This window comes from Andrographis paniculata, unplaced genomic scaffold, assembly GCF_009805555.1.
Source record: "Andrographis paniculata isolate CXL003 unplaced genomic scaffold, ASM980555v1 Contig22END, whole genome shotgun sequence".
Classification (NCBI taxonomy): Eukaryota; Viridiplantae; Streptophyta; class Magnoliopsida; order Lamiales; family Acanthaceae; genus Andrographis; species Andrographis paniculata.
The window spans coordinates 1796452-1816995 of NW_026137513.1; the positions used below are offsets into that span (position 1 = coordinate 1796452).

The window sequence follows — 20544 nt, forward strand, 5'->3', positions numbered from 1 at the left end:
AAAAAGCTGACAGCGGGAGGACTGATCGCCCTGCGACTACACCGTCTTCTTCTCAATTTTCAGTTCCTATATTCCTTGCTTTGCCTCTTCGTCCTCCACAAACAAAGGCATATTCCGGCGAGCGGAAACTGGAGTTGAGAGGCTTGGGAGCATTGCAGGGGATCGGAACCGCCACTGTTGCTTCGATCAAGGTGAAACCGAACTCGAGCAATATAAATTTGTTTTTGCGTTTTACGCTGTATGAATGCGACATTTTTCAGTCGATACGGTTTCCGATTCCGTTGCGTAATTGGTGATGCTTTCGTTTTGTTATTCGTTTGCTCCATCGTTCGAACGGAGAATTTGTTGTTATGCGGTTTTTGTGGTTGTGACTACGCAAACTTATTGTGAACTGAAACTGTGTGTGAGAGGACTTAGATTAGCTAAACATTTGGATGAAATGAAAGATCGTTTCCGAATGTTCGTGAGCAGTAATTCTGTTGCGATGAAGTTATCACTATTTTGCGAGTCGGTGGTGTTTTTTTGTCGATCAAGTTTGTCGGATGGAATCTGATAATTTTACGTGCTCAGATCCGTAGCAGAGACGAATAATCTCGAGCAATGGTTTTGGGGATGAAATCGAAGCACAAGAAAGGTACTCTCATCAAAGTTAACTACATAGTCCACGTACAGCAGATTAGGCCATGGCCTCCATCCGAGGCGCTGCGGTCGATCCAAACGGTGCTGCTTCAATGGGAAAACGGCAGCAACAATTGCGGTTCCTTTCTGTCGGTCGCCGGAGATTCAAACATTGTATTCAACGAGTCATTCATGCTTTCATCGGGTCTTTACCAAAAGTCCAGCGGTAAGTTGAGGAAGAATTATCTCGAATTCAGCTTGTACGAGCCGCGGAAGGATAAGGTTAAAGGTCAGCTCCTGGGGACAGCTTTGGTGAATCTTGCTGATCACGGAAGATTAGAAGATACAGTGATTGTTGAAGTTCCAATGAACTTTAAGAAGATCGCTGGAAACATGATGCAACCAGCTCTGGCTATCAGCCTCGAGCCGGTTGCAAAAGATAGCCCAAATTCGTCGCCTGGTGGTGGTCTATTAAAGGAAGCAATGAACTATAATGACGATGACTCCGAAATGGCATCTTGGACTGATGATGATACTTCCTCTTATTCTTCAAGGACCACTGGCTCGCTATCGTATGATGCTGCATCAGCATCAGCATCTCCATCTCTAAACGAAAGGGTATGGAGTTACTTGATTCTATCATTATTGTCTATATTTGTATTGAAAATTTGAGATCAAGTTTAATTGCTTATCTTAGCTTATTCGAAAATTGCAGAATGAATATGCAAATACTGGATTCGAACAGCAAAACAGAAACTTATGGTCTTCATCGACTGATGCATCTCCGGATACTTGGAAGAGCAAAACAAATAGCCGTGTGCCTCGATCCAAGTTTTCTGAGAGAAGCATGTCGTATATCCCAAAGAACTCTGTTAACAGCGCTGCCATTGGATCTTCTCCATCATCTATAAGTTTCCGCGATGTTAATGGTATGTTTAGCAACATTGCACGAAGCTCCTTGCAGGAAGGTCCTAGCATCCGGCACAAAGCTAGCAAAAGCAATCAACAAATTGTGGAAGAAAGATTTGCCCCTGAATTTTTATCAGCTGATCATTACAAGAAAATATATGCTAAATCTGATGCTATATCTGCTGATAATGAGTGGAAACAAGAGGGCTTCCTGATAAATGACGCAATCTCCAGTTTGTCGAATGGGAAGGAGAAAAATGAGCAGAATTCGGTCTTGAGCAAACAGCTAGCTGACGAGACGAAGAAATTAAAAGACAAGAAGCTGTATAGAAAGTTATCAGAAGCCACATCCAAGGTTCAGGTTATGTCAAGGAGTGATTCGCTTATTCCCGATAGGAAAGGACCGGCAATCCCTCCATCCGGCAATAACAAAGCAACTTTAAAGCATGCAAAGTCCATCCAGATACATGGTTTGTCTGAGATGCACGGCGCAGTAAAACCTCAAGGTCTGGATATACCCAACAACTCATCAAATAAAGGTAAACTGAATGTAGAGAGTGAAACAAAACAGCAAAAAAACCATCTTTCCGACAGTAATGAGTGGAGAATTAGAGCTGAGATGCTTGAGGACGAATTGAGAGAAGCTGCAGTGATGGAACTGAGCTTGTACTCCATAGTTGCTGAGCATTCAAGCTCCACAAATAAGGTTCACACACCAGCTCGACGACTGTCCAGATTTTATACCAGTGTTTCAAAGACAGGTCCTCAGTCGAAACGAGCAAGTGCAGCCCGGGCTGCAGTATCAGGTCTGGTTCTGGTTTCAAAAGCTTGCGGGAACGATGTTCAAAGGTAGGTTTACAGAGTGCTAAATCAAATTTTAACAACTTACACCTCTCTCTCATGCTACCTGTTCATCGTTACCAAATTAATAATCCACAGGCTAACATTCTGGCTATCGAATTCAATAATGTTGAGGGCCATTGTTACTCAGACAGCTGCAGAGCTGCCGCATTCAGAAGGAGCCGAAACCGATGATTGGGAGGATATCATGACATTCATTATAGCATTGGAAAAAGTTGAATCCTGGCTGTTTTTGCGAATCATCGAGTCTGTATGGTGGCAGGTGAGGTGATTTCTGTGGTTTCGATTTACTGGAGTGTCTCTGTCAGTAGTCTAAGTCCGGAAATATGCGTTGCTTGTTCGTATTGTGTAGACTTTTATTCCACATATGCAACCTGCAGCTGGAAAGGTCAGGTCCAGAAACAAGGGCTCGGGTACAAAGAAGGCTACCGGAAAGAGGAATGGTTTGGGAAACAATGAGTATGACAATTTATCTATGGAGTTGTGGAAGAAAGCGTTCAAAGATGCATGCGAAAGGCTTTGTCCGATTCGAGCTGCAGGACATGAATGCGGCTGCTTGTCTGCACTGCTGATTATGGTATGTATTAGTCGTAACATTTTGATAACTATCGCATGATTATGATTGCATCAGGATGGATTGGGGATGTTGATAAGGCGACTTTGTAATGAATTTTCCAGGTGATGGAGCAGTTAGTTAACCGGCTGGACGTAGCAATGTTCAATGCTATTCTTCGCGAATCCGCCGAAGAAATGCCAACCGATCCTATTTCTGATCCGATTAGCGATGCTAAGGTCCTTCCGGTGCCACCGGGAAAATCGAGCTTTACTGCTGGTGCACAGCTGAAAAATGCTGTAAGTAGTAGTAACAACAAGTTTAGACCGATCCTTTGCTGTTGTTTGTCTTATTTCAAATGCTTTTTGTCCGACTCTACATATGTATTTCTTGTGCTTGATCGTAATACTTCATTTCATCAATTGTCTTGTAGATTGGAAACTGGTCAAGATGGCTTACAGATCTCTTCGGTCTGGAAGATGATTCTGCTGAGGATAATGGCATTATTGGCGATGGCAGCTCATCAAAAGCGTTCAAAGCTTTTCGTCTCCTCCACACATTGAGCGATCTTATGATGATTCCATTCGGAATCCTTGTCGATACATCCACCCGGAAGGAGGCAAGCGACTATCTAATCAATTTGTCACTAGTTTTTCTAAGTTCCATTATTCAACATTCTTTTCTCGATCCTTTTGAAGGTTTGTCCGACGCTGGGACCAACGATAATCAAAAGGGTTCTGAACAACTTTGTTCCCGACGAATTCTGTCCGGAGCCAATTCCACGGAGCATCTTGAACACCCTCGACTCGGAGGTCTATCTCTGTCTGCCCTTTACATTATTACATAACTCCTATGGGGTTGAACAAACTCTTGCATTGGCTGTTTTCGTTTCAGGAAGTTAAAGATCAATCTGGCGCCGTGATCACCAGCTTGCCGTGCGTCGCAAGTCCAGCAAAATACTCGCCCCCTCCTGCAGCTTTACTCAGCTGTGTAGGAGAAGTCGGGAGTCAGGTGCTTAAGAGCAGCAGATTGTCGACGCTCAACAAATCACATGCAAGCGATGATGAGCTGGACGAGCTTGAATCGCCCTTGACATCAATCATCCCGGATAGCCACCAGAGATCATCCGCGCTAGCCAGGCTCAGTTTAATGCCCAAGGAAAAGGGCGGCGGAAGTCTTTTCCGGTATCAGCTGCTCAAGGAGACATGGGAAGACGGTGAAGAAGAATAGCTACATTTCGATCCTCACTTATATAGATATATATATATATATATATGGTTTAGCCAACTTATCTGTTATTCAGCTTCCTTCTCCATTGTCGCTGAGCCTGCCGGCGCGAATTCTATTGGAAATCTATTTCAGGAATTCGAATATGGCTAGCCGGAAAGGCTAAGCTCCTCTGAGAACCAACGCGGATCAGAAGGTATAGGTTGTAATAGAAACCGAATGCAACTGCCAAAAAACAACACTGCCGTAGTCTCCTACCTACAGTATGCATGCGCAGCAGCGGCGCAAATTAGGAGCTCGAAATATATATGGCTTACATCGAAACACGGCAGAATTCAATCATTTACAGGCGGCGTTGACTATACAGGAGCTATAACTCTGACTAATCTTTTCTGCAACACAAGGATATGATCTTTCTATGAAGAACTTACAATATGATCTCAATAACCCTAGCTTAGCTTGTGCACTGCAGCGAGTGCCGCAGCAGATTCATCGCCTCTATCATCAACACTCCTGGAAACGGAAGGAAGGCGAAGCAAAACCCCAAAGATCGGATGAGACCGGAGAATTTTCAGCACTGGTATATAGAGAAACTCTTGTTTTTCTTCCAGAAGGTCAATGCCTTGCCTACCTTTCTGCGCGACGCGGACTTGGCCAATGGCTTTGGTTCTTCGACGTGGTGGACCTCCGGCGGAGTGCTCTCAGAGCGTGGCAGAGTGGGGGCGGGGGCGGGGGAGGGGGAGGACGAAGGATCGCGCTGTCGCTGCTCTCGGAACAGCATCAGAAGCTTCTGCGCTTTCTGCTTGCCTCTCGGGGTCCCGTTTACAGATATGGAAACGAGCGCTGGGATTACCCCTTCTTGAAGGACCATTTGGCTGCAAGTCTCATTGGCATTGCATAGGATGAGCAGCAGCGCTGCGGCCTGCTCTTTCTCGACAGGCTCGCCGACGTCGAGGATGGTGGCGATGGCGCTGATCAGGCCGGGCGCCTTGGTGATCTCATCTTTTGCGGTGTGGCTCGAGGCTAAGAAGACGAGCACGGCGATGCACTTCTCCGTCCATTTGTGGTCGCTGGGATGAGTCATCAGCGCTTGGAGGCCGTCTATGATCCCGCCCGACAGAAGTTGGGGAATGGTCGAGGGATGGCTCACGATGTTGTAGAGTGCATGGAGCGCGTCCATCTTGCTTTGCTCGTCGGCCTCCTTCTTAAGTATCCAGATCAAGAAAGGGACAGCCTCGGAAGTTCCTAGTACCGGCCTGGCGTCCTCCAGGCAGGATAGGTTCAGGTAAAGTGCCGCGGCCGGTCCTACGGAATCACTGCCGGCGCTCATTTTTTGAAGGATCGGAAGCACTCCTGATGCCATCATCACTTCTTTGTTCCTGAAAAAATAGCATCAAGAAGTTCTACCTACATTAGGCAACGATCTTCCTGCAAATCGACTAGTTTTCAAAGAATTCGCATACCTGTTGTTATTTACAGCGAGGTTGAACAGAGCCATGGCACCGATTTCCTGAGCAATGCTGTTCCTGGCAGAGACGGCGGATTCCAGAAAGCGCAGCAATGCTTCGACAAAACCATTGGCCCCCATGTAAATTCGGGCTTCCTCGTCATCCTTCAGCACGTGCCTTAATTGTTCAACAACTTGACATTTCTTCATCAGGTCGCCGTCTTCCTCTAGAATTCTCAAGAAGGTTCCATACTTGTCGAAGGCCTGAGGTTCGTAATCTTGATCATCCCCCTGCGATGAGGCCGCCTCCTCTTCGTTCCCTTCAGCCTCTGCAATGGTGCCATTCTCATTTTCATTCAAAGGAACCACCTTGACACCCTTGAACTTGTTTTCTACCAACTTTGAATTCGCTGATTCGCTTTCAGACAAGACTAGTCTCCAGTAGTTAAGATCGAGTGACTCGGGTGGCCCGTCCGGAACAGGAGCGCCGTTCTGTTCACACCAACTGGCCACCAGGCCCTTAACACAATAGTTGGGAGTTAGATTCAGATGAGGGAGCTGCTGTTGAGTCTTGGGACAAGTCTTGTGCCCATCGTTGAACCATTTCTCGATGCACACCCTCTCGTACGTTTGGCCAGACGCGATAATAACCGGATCAAACATGAGTTGCAATGATATTGGACACCTCAGTTCTTCCGGAGGGACAGACGTCGCCTCAGATCGCCTCAAGTGTGGCTTGAAGTTGAAAGAACTGAGCTTCGACAGCTGCCGGTCAAAAGCACAGCCATTACGCCCGAGCGTGATGCCATCGTCGAAAGATCCCTGGACTGTAGGGGAACAAGGCGTGGACCCCTGCGAATCGTTGTCATCTGAGAAATCACTTCTGAACAGCTTTGAGTACTTTTTCATGAGATGCAGAAGATAAGCAACAATGGACTCCTTCCGTTTGTCTTCCTCTGCTCGTGCTCTTTCGATGAGCTTTTTCAGAGCTCGTCTCTCTCGCAGTGCTGCTCGCGAAGAGGTGATTCCAAGTTTACCTGCCGCTTGGTGAAAAGATTCGAGCTCGTTGCTGTCGTTGGAGGTGTTGAAGTTCTTCCCTTGTTGGAGCAACGCAATGATCTCATCCCCGATCTGCTTGTCCAATGGATCAAGTGAAAACTCAATTCCGCTAAGCTCGCCCAAGATCTCACCAATCTGAAAAAAGAGGCGTGATTGAAGTCAAGTGAACATTAAAAGATTGGAATTGTATTAACGAAGCATAATCCGTTACCTGATCCCTGGTAGGTTGTGGAACAATATCTTCAACCCTCCTTAAACTATCTTCAAGAGCACATCGTGCCTTGTCAAATTTCAGAACAACAGAATCTCCGGTGATTGCCTGGTTACATACATACATAGCAAATAAAAAGTGATTAGCCAATGTAACATTGCTAATATGGAATATGGAACACAATGTAAACATTGTAACCAAGAAAGCACATACCAGGTATAGCTTACTGCATTCTGCACAGTGCTGAAGAACATTCTTGGTCTTCTCTAATGCTATGTGCAGCGTACACAGCGCCTGAATGCCGGAGGTACTCCGCGGACGAGCTGCTTCTAGCTCAGGAAATATTGCCAACACTTTCACATACACGCCGCATAGGCTCTTGCACATTTCCACATGTAACTGCACCAACAATAGTTGCTTATTCAACTTCCCGACTTCCTTCTCAACACAACACATAACAAAACACTAACAATTTTCGAATTGTATGTATCGCGGCTATCCTTATATAAATGAAACAACAACAGCCACCATTTTATCACAAGGTTATGCAACATTTAATTGTACATCTAATGATAGCATCACAACAATGCAAACAGACAGAACAAAATTTCCATACCTTTGGCTCGCCAATGGCAATTAAACTTTCCTCAATCTCAGAAGCATCCATTTTCAGTGCAGATAAGAGACAATGTGCTCAACAGAAAGACTTGGTGATATCCTGGAAAGGAAGGCAGCAACAGATACAATTTATTTCCAAGGAAATGCTATCTATCACCTACTTGATTAATCCTTTAGCTCAAGTTGCTCTAAAAGCCAAAAGAAACCAATGATGACTTCTACTGTTATCAAACCAGTCGGATCGACTAAATAAGGGGAAATCATTAATGGCAAATTATATAATCCAATCAAAACCATCTATACGAAGAATATACCACAAAATAAATGTCATAAAGCTCCGAATAGATAAATAAATAATCACATTGCACGAAATCATACATGAAATCCATAACAGCAAATCTATAAATCTCTTAACCAACAGCAATAAAAGAAATTGCATCAAAACCAGATTCAATTTTCAAATGACAAGTTTCAACACCACATCCAGCTAAATGAGAAAACCTAGCCATATCTATTCCTTTCTTCTGTTCGATTTCTTCCAAAATAGAAATAAAATTCCATAATACACATCCTCAGCCGAAAAATGAATCTAAATCCAGAAGAAGAAGAATATTTAATACACAAACAGCGTCAAACCGAGATGAAACATTTCCGAAAACAACAAATCTCCACCGGAAACAGCAGAAAAACTGAAATTCAACAGAAATCCAACATCGTTATAAACAGCTCTCCGATTGAAACCAATGAAAACGTACCAGCACGAATCAAATGATCCAAGGAGGCTTCATCAAACACTATTCAGTTGCGGCGGAAAATCCAGCCCAGCGATTTAGATGAGCAGATTTGCGCGATATATGAAAGAAGAGATAGCAGAGAAGAGAACGGAAATGGAATTTTACAGTGCGAAGAAGAAAGGGAGGGCGCTGAGTAGATGGTGATGATGGAACAAAATATTACCATAATTACAGTCTATATATATTCTGGCGACGAAATTTTTCTAAATACTAAATAATTTTAAATTATTAGTATTTATTTAGTGGCAATTGGAGAAAGTGGTAAAAACCTAAAATAGAATTTGAAAGCCGAGATTGTCTCCTCGGCTCACTGGCCGACATTTGCCGACTCCTAGTTTGTCGGCTAGCCGATCTGACATTAATGGCGCCAAAATGTCCATTTTACCCCTCCGAGAGTAGCTACTAACCGCAATATTGAGTATCATATGTTTTGTTTTTTTTTTTGGATTTTACAATTTTTTTTTTTTAAAATATCATATTAAATAATTATTTTTTTATATTATAATATAAATTTATTTTACATTTCAAAATATTATATCAATTTCTATTTATTTAGTATTAAATAATTATTCAAATTAAAATTTTTATTATTTAAAAATTCAAATATAAAAAAACTATGAACAAACACACCCATAATGATCCGTGTATTCTTTATATACTTTTCTTAATTAATTAATAAATAGTTAATTATAATTTGTTTTTATATGAATGATATTATTAATAATTTTAAAATTAAAATTCATATATGATTAAAAAATTAAAATATATATTTAAATATTTTAAAAAATATATTCAATATAATATAATATGAATATTATTTTATAAAATAAAATAAAAAAAATTATTTATAGTTAATAGAAACTAATTTTATAAAAAAAAAAAAAAAATGATGTTTTAAATGATACAAATATTTATGTATTAAAAATAAATAAATAAAAATTTTTTTACATGGATCTTATTGATTATAGTGTTGATTAACAGTGTGTTTGTTTGATAGTTTGGACATGGAGTTGGGATTTAGTAAAAATTTAGAATTGAATTATATGATGAGATATAAATAAAAGTTGATATAATATTTTAAATTTAAAATTAAATTTAAATATAATATAAAAAAAATTTAATTAAATACTTTTAAGGAAAAAAGTGATGAATAATAAATTTTTGAGAAAATCCTATAAAGGAACACAATAAAATATTTGATACTCTTGCTATCTAATTTATATGGTTTGATTTACCATCTAAGATTGTGCCTCTTGAATTTATTTACATTTATAATTTATATTATCTTCATTTATATATCAATTTTATTTTTTTATTTCTATTAATCAAAATATTATGACATTTTACTTTTCATCTCCATTAAGGGTGTGTTCGTTTGATGGATTTGGATTAAATTCCACTATTCATCCAAAATTTTCCTCCCAAAAACATCAAATCAAACACCTATTTTTCATTTTTTATATTATACTAAAAATCAATTTTACATTCAAAACATCACATCATCACCTATTTATATCACATTAAACAACTATTCAAATTCAAAATTTTTACTATTCAAATCCCAACTCAAAATTCAAACCCCCAAACAAACACACCCTAAATGTAAAGTAATTTTAGACTATTTTTTTTGTTATTTTTCGCTAACAATAGATGAGAGCAGGGATATATAATACTTCCTTCGTCTCAACAAGGATGTACCGTTTGGTTATGAGTAAGGTATTTTAGGTAAACTAGTTATGATATTGTATTAGTTTATTATTTTTTATACAATTTTATACCAATATTATTTTGTAGATAATAAAATTTTATATAATACAAATAATTAAATAAACTAATTATAATATTATAATTAACTTAAAACTAATTTTATAAAAAATGAACAATTTTAAATATATATAAATATATTTGTTAACTGAGAAGAGAGATAAAAATAAATTGATGTTGAGTAAGCCCTATGTGTAAGAAGTTAAAAATATAATTAAATTGATTTATATTTGTTAAGTATATTTAAGATGAATAAATTTACTAAAAATATAAAAATGTATCTTGTATGAGACCGATAAAAAATAAAAATGTGTCATCTTGGCGGATGGAGGGAGTATTTTATAAATTAATAAAAGTACCATTTCAACACAAAATAGTTTTTTTTTTTTTTTTATTGCATAACGATACCTATTAATTAAGTTTCATTATATATATATATATTTTTTGAAGTTTTATATTTTTTTAAAATAAAGAAAAAATTAGGTATATGATATAATATTTGTGAAATAAATAAATATTTATTTTTATATTTTTTTAAAAATATATTGGAGATTAATAGCATATATAGAAAACTTTGAGATATATACGAACAAACATAGCATAAATATAATTTAAATTTAATAAGGATTTGTATGAAAAATAATAATAATAATAATAATATCTTTATTCACTTTTATTTGTCACTTTATTTGAAAAAAAAAAATTAGACTAATAATTATTTTTTGTTGAACAAATTAATAAAATATTGAAATATACTATATTTGTTTGGGGTATGGATTTTGGATTGAGATTTGAATAGTAAAAAATTTGAATTGGAATAGTTGTATGATGTGATATAAATATGGATTGATGTGATATTTTGAATGTAAAATTAATTTTTAGTATAATATAAAAAATAAAAAATAGATGTTTGATTTGATATTTTTAGGGGGAAAATTTTTTGTGAATAGTAGAAGTCCACAAAAATCCTTCAAACAAACAACTCCCTCCGTCCCAAAACTACAGTTTTATTTGAGTTGGACACGAGATTTAAGGAATATATTAATATTATATTGACAGTTGGTAAAAAAGTATGAGTAAAAATACTTATTTGCCCTTGTGTGTGTATTAATGTAAAAAATAGTGACATTTGTGTAATAATAATGAAAATGTAGGGATAATTTTATGGTAATATGAGTATTTATGGAAATAAGATTATTGTTTTGGGACGAAGAAAAATGATAAAAAAGACTATTGTATTAGGATAGATGGAGTAGTATTTATTTTTGTATAATTTTAAATTGAAATTAACAATATTCATTCAGAATCATTTTTAGTAAAAACATGTTACTCCCTCTGTTCAGAAAATGTGTCTGTCTCAGTGAGAGTGGGCACGAAAATATAAAAATAATATTATATAATTGAAAGTTGATATAAAGTAGAAGATAAAAGACTAAAATACTATTACTTTTTGAATGATTTTAAAAAGTAGGTTAGAGTAATAATTAGGAGTAGCGTGAAAAAGTAGAAATAATTTTATTATAAAGTGGAAACCACCATAAATAAGGGAACAAGATAATTATTTTGAAACGAACGAAAATAAAAAAAATAAGACAACTCTATTGGGACGGAGAAAGTATCTTTTTTTTTATAAAACATCAAATTAAAATATTATTTAAATAAAAAAAATCAAATCATTAATTTATTTCAAATCAAGTTTAAATTTCAACTAAACAAATTCTATATATGTTGGATGTTGGCTGCATTTTGTGCATAATCTAATTATTTTCTACACCTAATAGATAAAGATATATTACCTCTATCCGACTATAAGGGTTTCATTTATTTGTTATGTGTTAATATTTGAATATTTAATATTTTTTCAAAATATAGTATAAATTTTTAAAAAAATTACAAGGATATTTATATAAAAATTTATACAAATATAAAAATATTTTTAATGTTAAGCAAAATAACGCAAAAGGTAAATGCGACTCTTAGAGGGAGAGAGAGAAAATATTTTTTATTTTCGATTGTGTCATATTTCATGTCCTTTTTTATTAAAAAAAAATACACACTTTAATTATATTTTAAATTTTATAATTTATAATTTTTTAATTTTAATTAAATTGATTAGTAATTTTAATGTTAATTTATAATTATTTGTATTATATTGTAATTAATTTTACTAATATATTTTTAATAATTTATTAATTATATACCTTTTCTAAAATTTTGTATCTATAAATATTACATTTGGGATGCAGAGATTATATAATGTAAATATATATATATATAAGATTTTAAATAAAAATTAATCCAATAATTATTTATTCGAAGAATTAAATACAATAAAAACATCTGGAGGGTAAATATGTCAATATAGCGTAGAGTTGATATTTTGTAGAGTACGGATTGGTGCAGCAGCCAATGCTCGCCACTAGTCCACGTGGTCCTCTCAGAATTCATTCATATTTTCGTAATTACCTTTTAGCCTCTCAATTTTCTTCAAATTACAGTTAGTGACCTGCCCAGATCCGTAATTATCGGAGAGACCCTGCCCATATGCCTTTCCCCACCAATCACGTTAACACACGTGTACGGGAAAAAATATCTACCCCTAGGCAAAAATGAGTATCTCTCTGTTCATGTAGGGCGTGATTTATTGGTTCTCATTTTTTTCATAATATATTTAAAATAAAATTATTTTATCAAATGAAATTATTACTTATCATTTAAAAATATCATTTCAAACACAAATTATTCATGTTTTCTTTGGTTTTGGAAATTTTATTATTTAAAATTGATTTTATTTAATAAATTATTTTGTGGATTTATGAACATGTACAGCTTAACCTAGGTTTATATGTCTTAATAAATAATTCGAATATTAAAAGTAGTAGTTATATGTAAACAATTTGAAAAATGAGACTCGAGTGTTTGAGAAATATATTTGGTTCTTATGTCGTGCTAATTTGACTCAATCAATAAGAATAACATATAAACATAATAAATATATTATATAGTACAACACAATATATAATACATAAAATAAATGTTAATACAATATATATCATAACATATTACTCCCTCCGTCCCGAAACTAAGTATTCATTTGCTTTTTACACGTAGTTTTAGAAATATTAGTATTATATTGAGATATAGTAAGAATAAAGTACAAATGACTAAAATAACCTTATTAGTATATGTGATATAAAAGCAATGACATTTGTGTAATATATTGTAAGTTGTAAGGGTATTTGTAATGTTAGGTAGAAAGTACAGTTACTAAAAAAATAGATACTTTGCTATGGGACAAGACTAAAATGAAAAAATTGATACTTTGTTATGGGACAGAGGGAGTATATATAATTACATATAACACAATATATTATAATTTTAATGCAATAAATAGATTATATATTTTAGTACAATGGATAATTCACACTATATATTTTTATATAATATAACATATATTATCTATCTTATGATAAAATATTTATTGCTTCAAATTAATACTCAAATTAGTGTACTAATTTAGTCAAATCAGCACGGTCAAGTCAATAACACCCTAGCCACCACCAAAAAATATAAATAAAATCTTTTATTAAAAATAATATAAAATATAAAAGATCAAGCTCACATAGTCTAAAATATTATTTTTATGGCATAAAATTTTTCATTCTACACATACCACCAAGCTAAATATTAGACAAGATCAAAAAATGTCGAAGATCGAATTTATTTTTTTTAAAAAAAAGAGAGAAAACATCAGGAGTTTCGAAGTCATTTTTTTTATCACAAATTTACTCTTTACCACTAGGTTGCCTTTAAAATATTTGGATGTATATTGGAGTTGTGGTTGAAATTTGAAAGTTATGTTTTATAATAATGAATTTTATTTTTTTTAAAGTTATTTTTATGACATGTATTCGATTAAAGAAAAATTTAAATATATTTTAAAATTGGATAAATTAATTTTTTAATTTTAGAATTTTTTTATCATTTTAATCTCGTAATTAGGGGCTGTTTTAAAATAGTCTCGTAAGTAAAAGTTTTTTGCACATTTAATCCTTGATGCCTATGTGGCACCTGTGTGGCACCACGTGCATAGATAATTTTATTTTTTATTTTAATTTCATATAAAAATTAAAAAATATTAAAATTAAAAAATAATATAATATATAAAATATAAAAATTATCCACATTGTCAGGTCAACATCACGTTGCCTTTAATAATTTATATATTATATTTTTTATATTTTATTTTTTTAAAAATTTTTTAATTTTATTATAAAAAATAAAATTATCCACATATCGGCCACGTGGCGCTGACTTGTTTGACACGTAGATAATTTTTATTTTTTTTATTTTCTTTTTTATGTTTTTAATTTTTTTTCCTTATTTTTATTTTATTTGTATATTCATAAATTTTGTTTATTTAATTATTTATTTTTATAAACTAATTAATATTTAACAATTATCTAATAAAAATAAATAATATATTCATCATTTAATATTAATTAATTTATAAAAATAAATAATTAAATATCTATATATTTAGTGTTAGAATTTGGAAAAAAAAATATAAAAATTGTATTATTACGAAAATAAGAGTATACAAGAATATATATAGTAGTGATCTCGAGTTTAAACTAAGATAAATAATAAAAAAGGGATATTTATAGTTAAAACTCCCCTTAAATTCAATATGGGACAATAAAGACCAATTTAAGTTTGTCCAAGAGCAATCAGAAGCAGTTGGAAAGAAGAGACTTGATGAAGATATTTGTTGTGTGATCTGCAAAGGAGACCGGAATAAGATGGACAACCCCATTGACCACATGTTGTCGAATTAAGTGATAATCAAACTCAATATGCTTGGTGCACTTTTGGAAGATATCATTATGGGCCATCTTCATAGCACTTTGACTATCGCAGTGAAGAGCCATAGAAAATAACTGATGAACACCAAGATCAGTGAGTAATCGATGAAGCCATAAAAGTTCTGATGTAAAGTCAGCAAAAGCACGATACTCTGACTCAGCATTCAATCGAGAAACTAAAATATGTTTTTTGTTGCGCCTAAAGATGAAAGAATCACCCAAGAAGAAACAGAAACCAGTGGTCGAACGACGATCGGTAGGGTCACCAGCCTAATCAGCATCAGAGTAACCGCTAAATGTCAAAGATGAGTAAAATGAAAGTGTAAACCATACACGATAGTACCTTTCACATAACGAAGAATATGTAAGACGGAAGCATGGTGAGATGTCCTCGCAATGGCCATGACTCACAATATGAGCTGCATTAGCGATATCTGGTCGAGTAATAGTCAAATAGATCCAACTCTCAACAAGCTTAGGCTATAAGGTAGGATCATAAAGAAAAGAGCCATCATGAGGTGTAAGTCAAACTTCATAGGCACATGGTGTGGAGGCTACCTAACAGTATGTGAGACTAGCTCAAGAAATAAGATTTAAGGCATACTTAGTCTGAGACAGATAGAAACCATCAGGAGAATCAGAGACCTCAAGTGCCAAAAAGTAATGAAAAGGACCCAAGCTCTTCATATCAAACTACTAACTAAAATATGTCTGTAGATCAGAAATATCAGGCGCATCATCTCCTATGACAACATGGGGTAACAGCAAGAAGATAACTATCATTGAGGAAGAACGACAAATAAACCAGAATCGTAACAACATGTGGTAAAACCAAACTCCAAGTGCATAGATCTAAAAGTGGCATACCAGGCCCGATGGGCCTACTTCAACCCATATAAAGCATAGCGTAAACGACAAACCTTCCCAGAAGATGGAAAACCTGGAGGATGAGTCATATAAACTTTTTCAAAAAGAGTGTCATGTAAAATTGCATTCTTGACATCTAATTGAACAAAAGACTAGAAACGAACAACAACAACGACAATGAGACAACGAATAGTAGTGAGACAAGCAACGGGAGCAAAAGTCTCCTCATAGTCAACTCCATATTCTTGCAAATAATCTTAAGGCACCGGACGAGCGTTGTAGCTCTCAACACAACCATCAAAATGAGTTTTGATTTTAAAAATCTACTTGCATCCAATAAGTGTCTTGCTAGAGGGCAAATCCACTAAATTCCAAGTGTGAGTATTTTCTAAAGCCTGCAATTCCTCAATCATAATTTGTTACCATAATGGATCAGCATACGCCTTATGAAATAACCTAGGCTCATGGTGAGATAAAATGACAAAGTAACAATGATAATTAATAAGGTGAGAATGAGGTTTACTTACACGGGTGGAGCGACGACAATTATGGAGAGGCACAGGAGGAGGTCTCGGCTCAGGAAGATCATACAAATCAACTCCAGGAGACGGTGACAAGAGAAATTGATCGATGAGTTGTGGAGAAGGGGAAAAAGAAGTGTCTGGGAAAAGATCAGAGAGATAAGATGAAAAAAATGGAGAAGATGAGTAGAACGGTGTGCTAAACTTGGATAAGATGGAGAAAGAGGTGTGGTCCCAAAATGTGACATGACGGGATATATGCAACTTATTAGATATAGGATCCCAACACCTATAGTCTTTGTGTTCGGCTTCATTACCGAAAAAACAATATAAAGGGACATGAGGTTGGAGCTTTGTCTGCGCTCATAGGGAGGGAGGAGGACAAAGCACACACAATCAAAGGGATAAAACAAACTATAATCAGAGGACTGACCAAATAAACGCTCGAAAGGGACTGACATCATGACGGACAAAGTAGGGTAATCGATTAATAATATGACAACAGTCAAGGCTGTTTTCCCCAAAAAAAATGATCTGGACACTTAGCAGAAAGAAAAAAGGCACGAACAGTATCGAGAATGTGACGATGTTTGCGTTCTGCTCGCCTATTATGTTAGGACGTATAAGGATAGGAACGTTGTACCATGATACCCTGGTTTGATAGAAACTGCAAAAACGATGACTTATTGTACTCACAAGCATTATCAGTACGGAGGACTTTAATAGGGCATGAGAATTAAGTGAATAATTTGGGCAAACTGAGCATATATAGTTGGCAATTCATAACGATTTAAAAAAAAATTAAGTTCAAGTAAATCGTGAAAAATTATCAATAAAGAGAACATAATATTGAAAACCACTTATAGACGCAACAAGAGAGGGACCCCAAATATCAGAGTGCACTAAAGAAAAAAGTTTAGTAGCAGTAGATGAAATTTCTGAAAAATAAAAGCAAGTTGTTTGCCAAATTTTCAATCGACACTATTAAAAGACTCAAAATGACCTGGATCTAAAAGACCTTTAGTATGGAGTGACTGGAAGACGCATGACCTAGAAAAAAGATGTCAATGAAGGCTGGAGAGATAAGAGGTGAGAGCTGCTGAGCGGGGATATGTGCAGGAGGTATGAAGAGACTCAAGCTCAAATAATCGAGCCGTCTTGCGGCCCGTCCCGAAAAGCTAACCCATCTGAGAATCCTGAACCTGCATACAATAAAAAGGGAATGTAACATTAAGACCTTGTTCAACTAAGTGATCAACAAATATAAGATTTAAGGCTAAAACAAGAACGCAATAAGTATCATGAAGATATAGGGAAAAAGAGAACACAAGACCGGTATGGATAATATGCATTGAAGTACCATTGACAGTATGTATAGGCGGTAAATGGGAGACAAGAGACATAAATGACAAGTTATGAGGGTTTGGGGTCATGTGGTGACAATATCCAGAATTAAAATACCAAGTAGGTGTACCTAGAGTAGCCAACATAACAAAATTGGATTGGATAACTTGTTTGAGAATGACTTTTATATCGTGAAGAGTATAAGGTGAATGTTGAGGTTCATTAGTAACATCAACTGTAACTGAAGAAGAAGTAGTCAAAGAAGATTTACTAGACTTCCAAGGTTTGGAAACTGAACCACATGAATGTATGGGAGCAGAAGTATCGAAATATCGGAGAGCAGAACAACTGGAATGCTGAGATCTTGTGGGATAAGACGGAGCAATATGATCATTTAAATGACAAATGTAACACTCAATCTTTGGACAAGTGGCAAAAGTGTGATAAGAAGTATTGCAAACTCGACATCCAGTACTGGGAGATCAGGACATGTGAGACATAGCTAGAGCATAATTAGAACTCGGTGTCTTAACTAACTGGACTCGAGTCTTCTCAAATATAATCTACTAAATAGCAGCATCAAGGGTAGATAATGAATGTTGATGTAGAAGTGATGTACGAACAACCTCATATTTAGGGCGAAGGGCCATCAAGATCTGAATAAAGTCAAGATAGTTCTGACTAATCTGTGTCTGCCGGAGACGATAGCAAATAGGCTGAACCTGAGCAAGCAAGAAACTCGTTAACATACTGACCAAGTTGCTGTCGGATGGAGCTCAGCGTGGTCCAAAGATGATTAATGAGCAAGACCTATAATCTTAAAACGAGTAGCAAGGAAATCTCATGCCTCTTTGCAGTATCAAAATGAGTCAATTGTATTTGAATCCTAGGTACATAGGTGTTGGGCAACCAAGCAAGGATCTGATCACCTTGAGAGACTTCCCAAGGGGTCATCTATTCTCAAATTACTCTAGGGCAAACATGCTTAACTCTAGAGTTCTTTTAGTAGGGTTTCGGAAAAGGAATGTGCACTTTGTTGACATGAATAGTCTATTCAATTCATTTAACTTATATTCAATCTTGGATGGCCTGAAAGGTGGGACCAACATTAACAAGAGGAGCTTAAGAGATAGGTGAAAGGACATTGCCTGTGACAATACACCATAATTTCCTACAAATCAGGAAATTTCTCATAAACTGCATCCAAATATCAGAATTATCTTCGGACAAGATAATAGTAATAGGAGAGTAAACATTCATACACTCCATAAAAAAGGATATGCAAATCACGAAATTAAGATCTAGATCGAGAAATCAGATGGAATAATCCAACCCGTTAATAGCAGTAAAATAAAATCAACTTCGATGACAAAATCAACCACACCACGACGTAGGAAATCAAAGTAGGAGGCTGCGGATGGAAAACAATGGCCAGACGCGCCCTCATGCGCGGCCGGAAGATGGTAGCGGAAATTCTTTTTCTGCCACGATTTGTGTTTGTGGCGCGTGAGTGGCGGACGCACAGCTATTGGCGGAAAAATTTATGTGCTCGGCCGGCGAAGATGTGGCAGTGCCAATGGTTACGGCGGTCTCAACCAGATCACGACATTATATAAAAAAATCGGGCTCTGTTATCATGTTAAAATTTGGAGAAAAATTATAAAAATTGTATTATTACAAAAATAAGAGCATACAAATATATATACACCTATGTTGACATGCAATGATTAAATGATCAGATCTCTTATGTTCTTTCACAGTTTGAATTTAATGTACTCCTTCCGTCCTAGAAATAAGTATCCATTTGCTTTTTTACGTAGTTTTAGAAATATTAGTATTATATTGAGATATAGTAGGAATAAAGTAGAAAAGACCAAAATAACCTTATTAGTATGTGTGATATAAATGTGTAATATATTGTAAGTTGTAAAGGTATTTGTAATGTTAGGTAGATAGTACAGTTACTAAAAGAGGAAATTGATACTTTGTTATGAGACGGACTAAAATGAAAAAATGGATATTTTGTTATGGGACGGAGGGAGTATTTACTATAAAATAAATAGACATTATTTTTATTTTTTATTTTTATAAAAATATATTACTCTCTCTATCTCACTTAATTTGTCAACTCTTTCTATTTTCGCTTGTCTCACATAATTTGTCTTTTTTTTTGAAATATAAGCATACACTTTAATCACATATTAAAATTCATAATTTATATTTTTTTATTTTAATTAAACTATTTAATCATATTAATCTTAACCTATAATTATTTTTATTAAATTATAATTATTTTTACTAATACATTTCTTAATTACTTATTAATTATACAATACCTAAAACTTCGTGTCTAAGTTAATAGGGATAAATTAACTGTGACGTAGATAGTAATTTTTTTTATGTAAACTATTACATTTAAACTAAAAATATATACTAAAATCGAAAAATAAAATTGTCCTATATAGACTCTCTGTAGTACTATTTATTTATATATATAAATAATTTTACTCAAACCATTTATCAAATATATATTCATTTAAATTAAAATTTCAATAAATGTGATATTATATTAACTTATTGTAATAAAAAATAAAATTATTTTTAAAATTATATTAATATATTAATAAGGTAAAAGAAAAATAGATAAATTGAATAGAAAAAAGTATGTAATTTTATGGGAAAAAAACAAACATATGTGTTGGATTTTAGTCCAAATTAGATCCACCATATTAAATACAATAATACACCCATTAAGCAGCTCATAAATACCTACCCAGCCCACAGCTCACGACCCGCACCTCTGACCCACGACCCGCTTTGTCTGACCCGCCTTTACTATGATCCGCGTCTTTTATAAGATATCTGTTCCTAGCCGTCCGATGGAGG

At 35.0% G+C, this 20544-nt stretch overlaps 2 protein-coding genes across 2 annotated transcripts; one reads left to right on the top strand and one right to left on the bottom strand.

Moving 5' to 3' along the window:
• LOC127245404 (uncharacterized) lies at nucleotides 1–4697 on the top strand. Its single transcript, XM_051266260.1, has 9 exons — nucleotides 1–191; nucleotides 571–1236; nucleotides 1334–2376; nucleotides 2467–2650; nucleotides 2741–2965; nucleotides 3067–3240; nucleotides 3375–3560; nucleotides 3640–3753; nucleotides 3836–4697. The coding sequence occupies exons 2-9, from the start codon at nucleotides 601–603 to the stop codon at nucleotides 4169–4171; spliced, it is 2898 nt and encodes a 965-aa protein (XP_051122217.1). The 5' UTR covers nucleotides 1–191; nucleotides 571–600; the 3' UTR covers nucleotides 4172–4697.
• Nucleotides 4356–8471, bottom strand: LOC127245406 (U-box domain-containing protein 45-like). The gene is made up of 6 exons (XM_051266261.1): nucleotides 8259–8471; nucleotides 7502–7603; nucleotides 7099–7284; nucleotides 6886–6993; nucleotides 5632–6809; nucleotides 4356–5547 (listed from the first exon to the last, which is right to left on the bottom strand). Exons 2-6 carry the CDS (start codon nucleotides 7550–7552, stop codon nucleotides 4740–4742), a joined length of 2331 nt encoding a protein of 776 aa, XP_051122218.1. The 5' UTR covers nucleotides 7553–7603; nucleotides 8259–8471; the 3' UTR covers nucleotides 4356–4739.
• Between the last annotated feature and the right edge of the window lie 12073 nt (nucleotides 8472–20544).

Bases quoted from the DNA above. Each gene is read 5' to 3' on its own strand.
- LOC127245406 (XM_051266261.1), bottom strand. From the start codon at position 7,552: ATGGATGCTTCTGAGATTGAGGAAAGTTTAATTGCCATTGGCGAGCCA. The intron at 7,285-7,501 runs GTATGGAAATTT...TTGTTGGTGCAG, and splicing joins TTGCCATTGGCGAGCCAAAG to TTACATGTGGAAATGTGCAA. The intron at 6,994-7,098 runs GTATGTGCTTTC...GTATGTAACCAG, and splicing joins AATGCAGTAAGCTATACCTG to GCAATCACCGGAGATTCTGT.
- LOC127245404 (XM_051266260.1), top strand. From the start codon at position 601: ATGGTTTTGGGGATGAAATCGAAGCACAAGAAAGGTACTCTCATCAAA. The intron at 2,377-2,466 runs GTAGGTTTACAG...AATAATCCACAG, and splicing joins TGCGGGAACGATGTTCAAAG to GCTAACATTCTGGCTATCGA. The intron at 2,966-3,066 runs GTATGTATTAGT...TGAATTTTCCAG, and splicing joins TGTCTGCACTGCTGATTATG to GTGATGGAGCAGTTAGTTAA.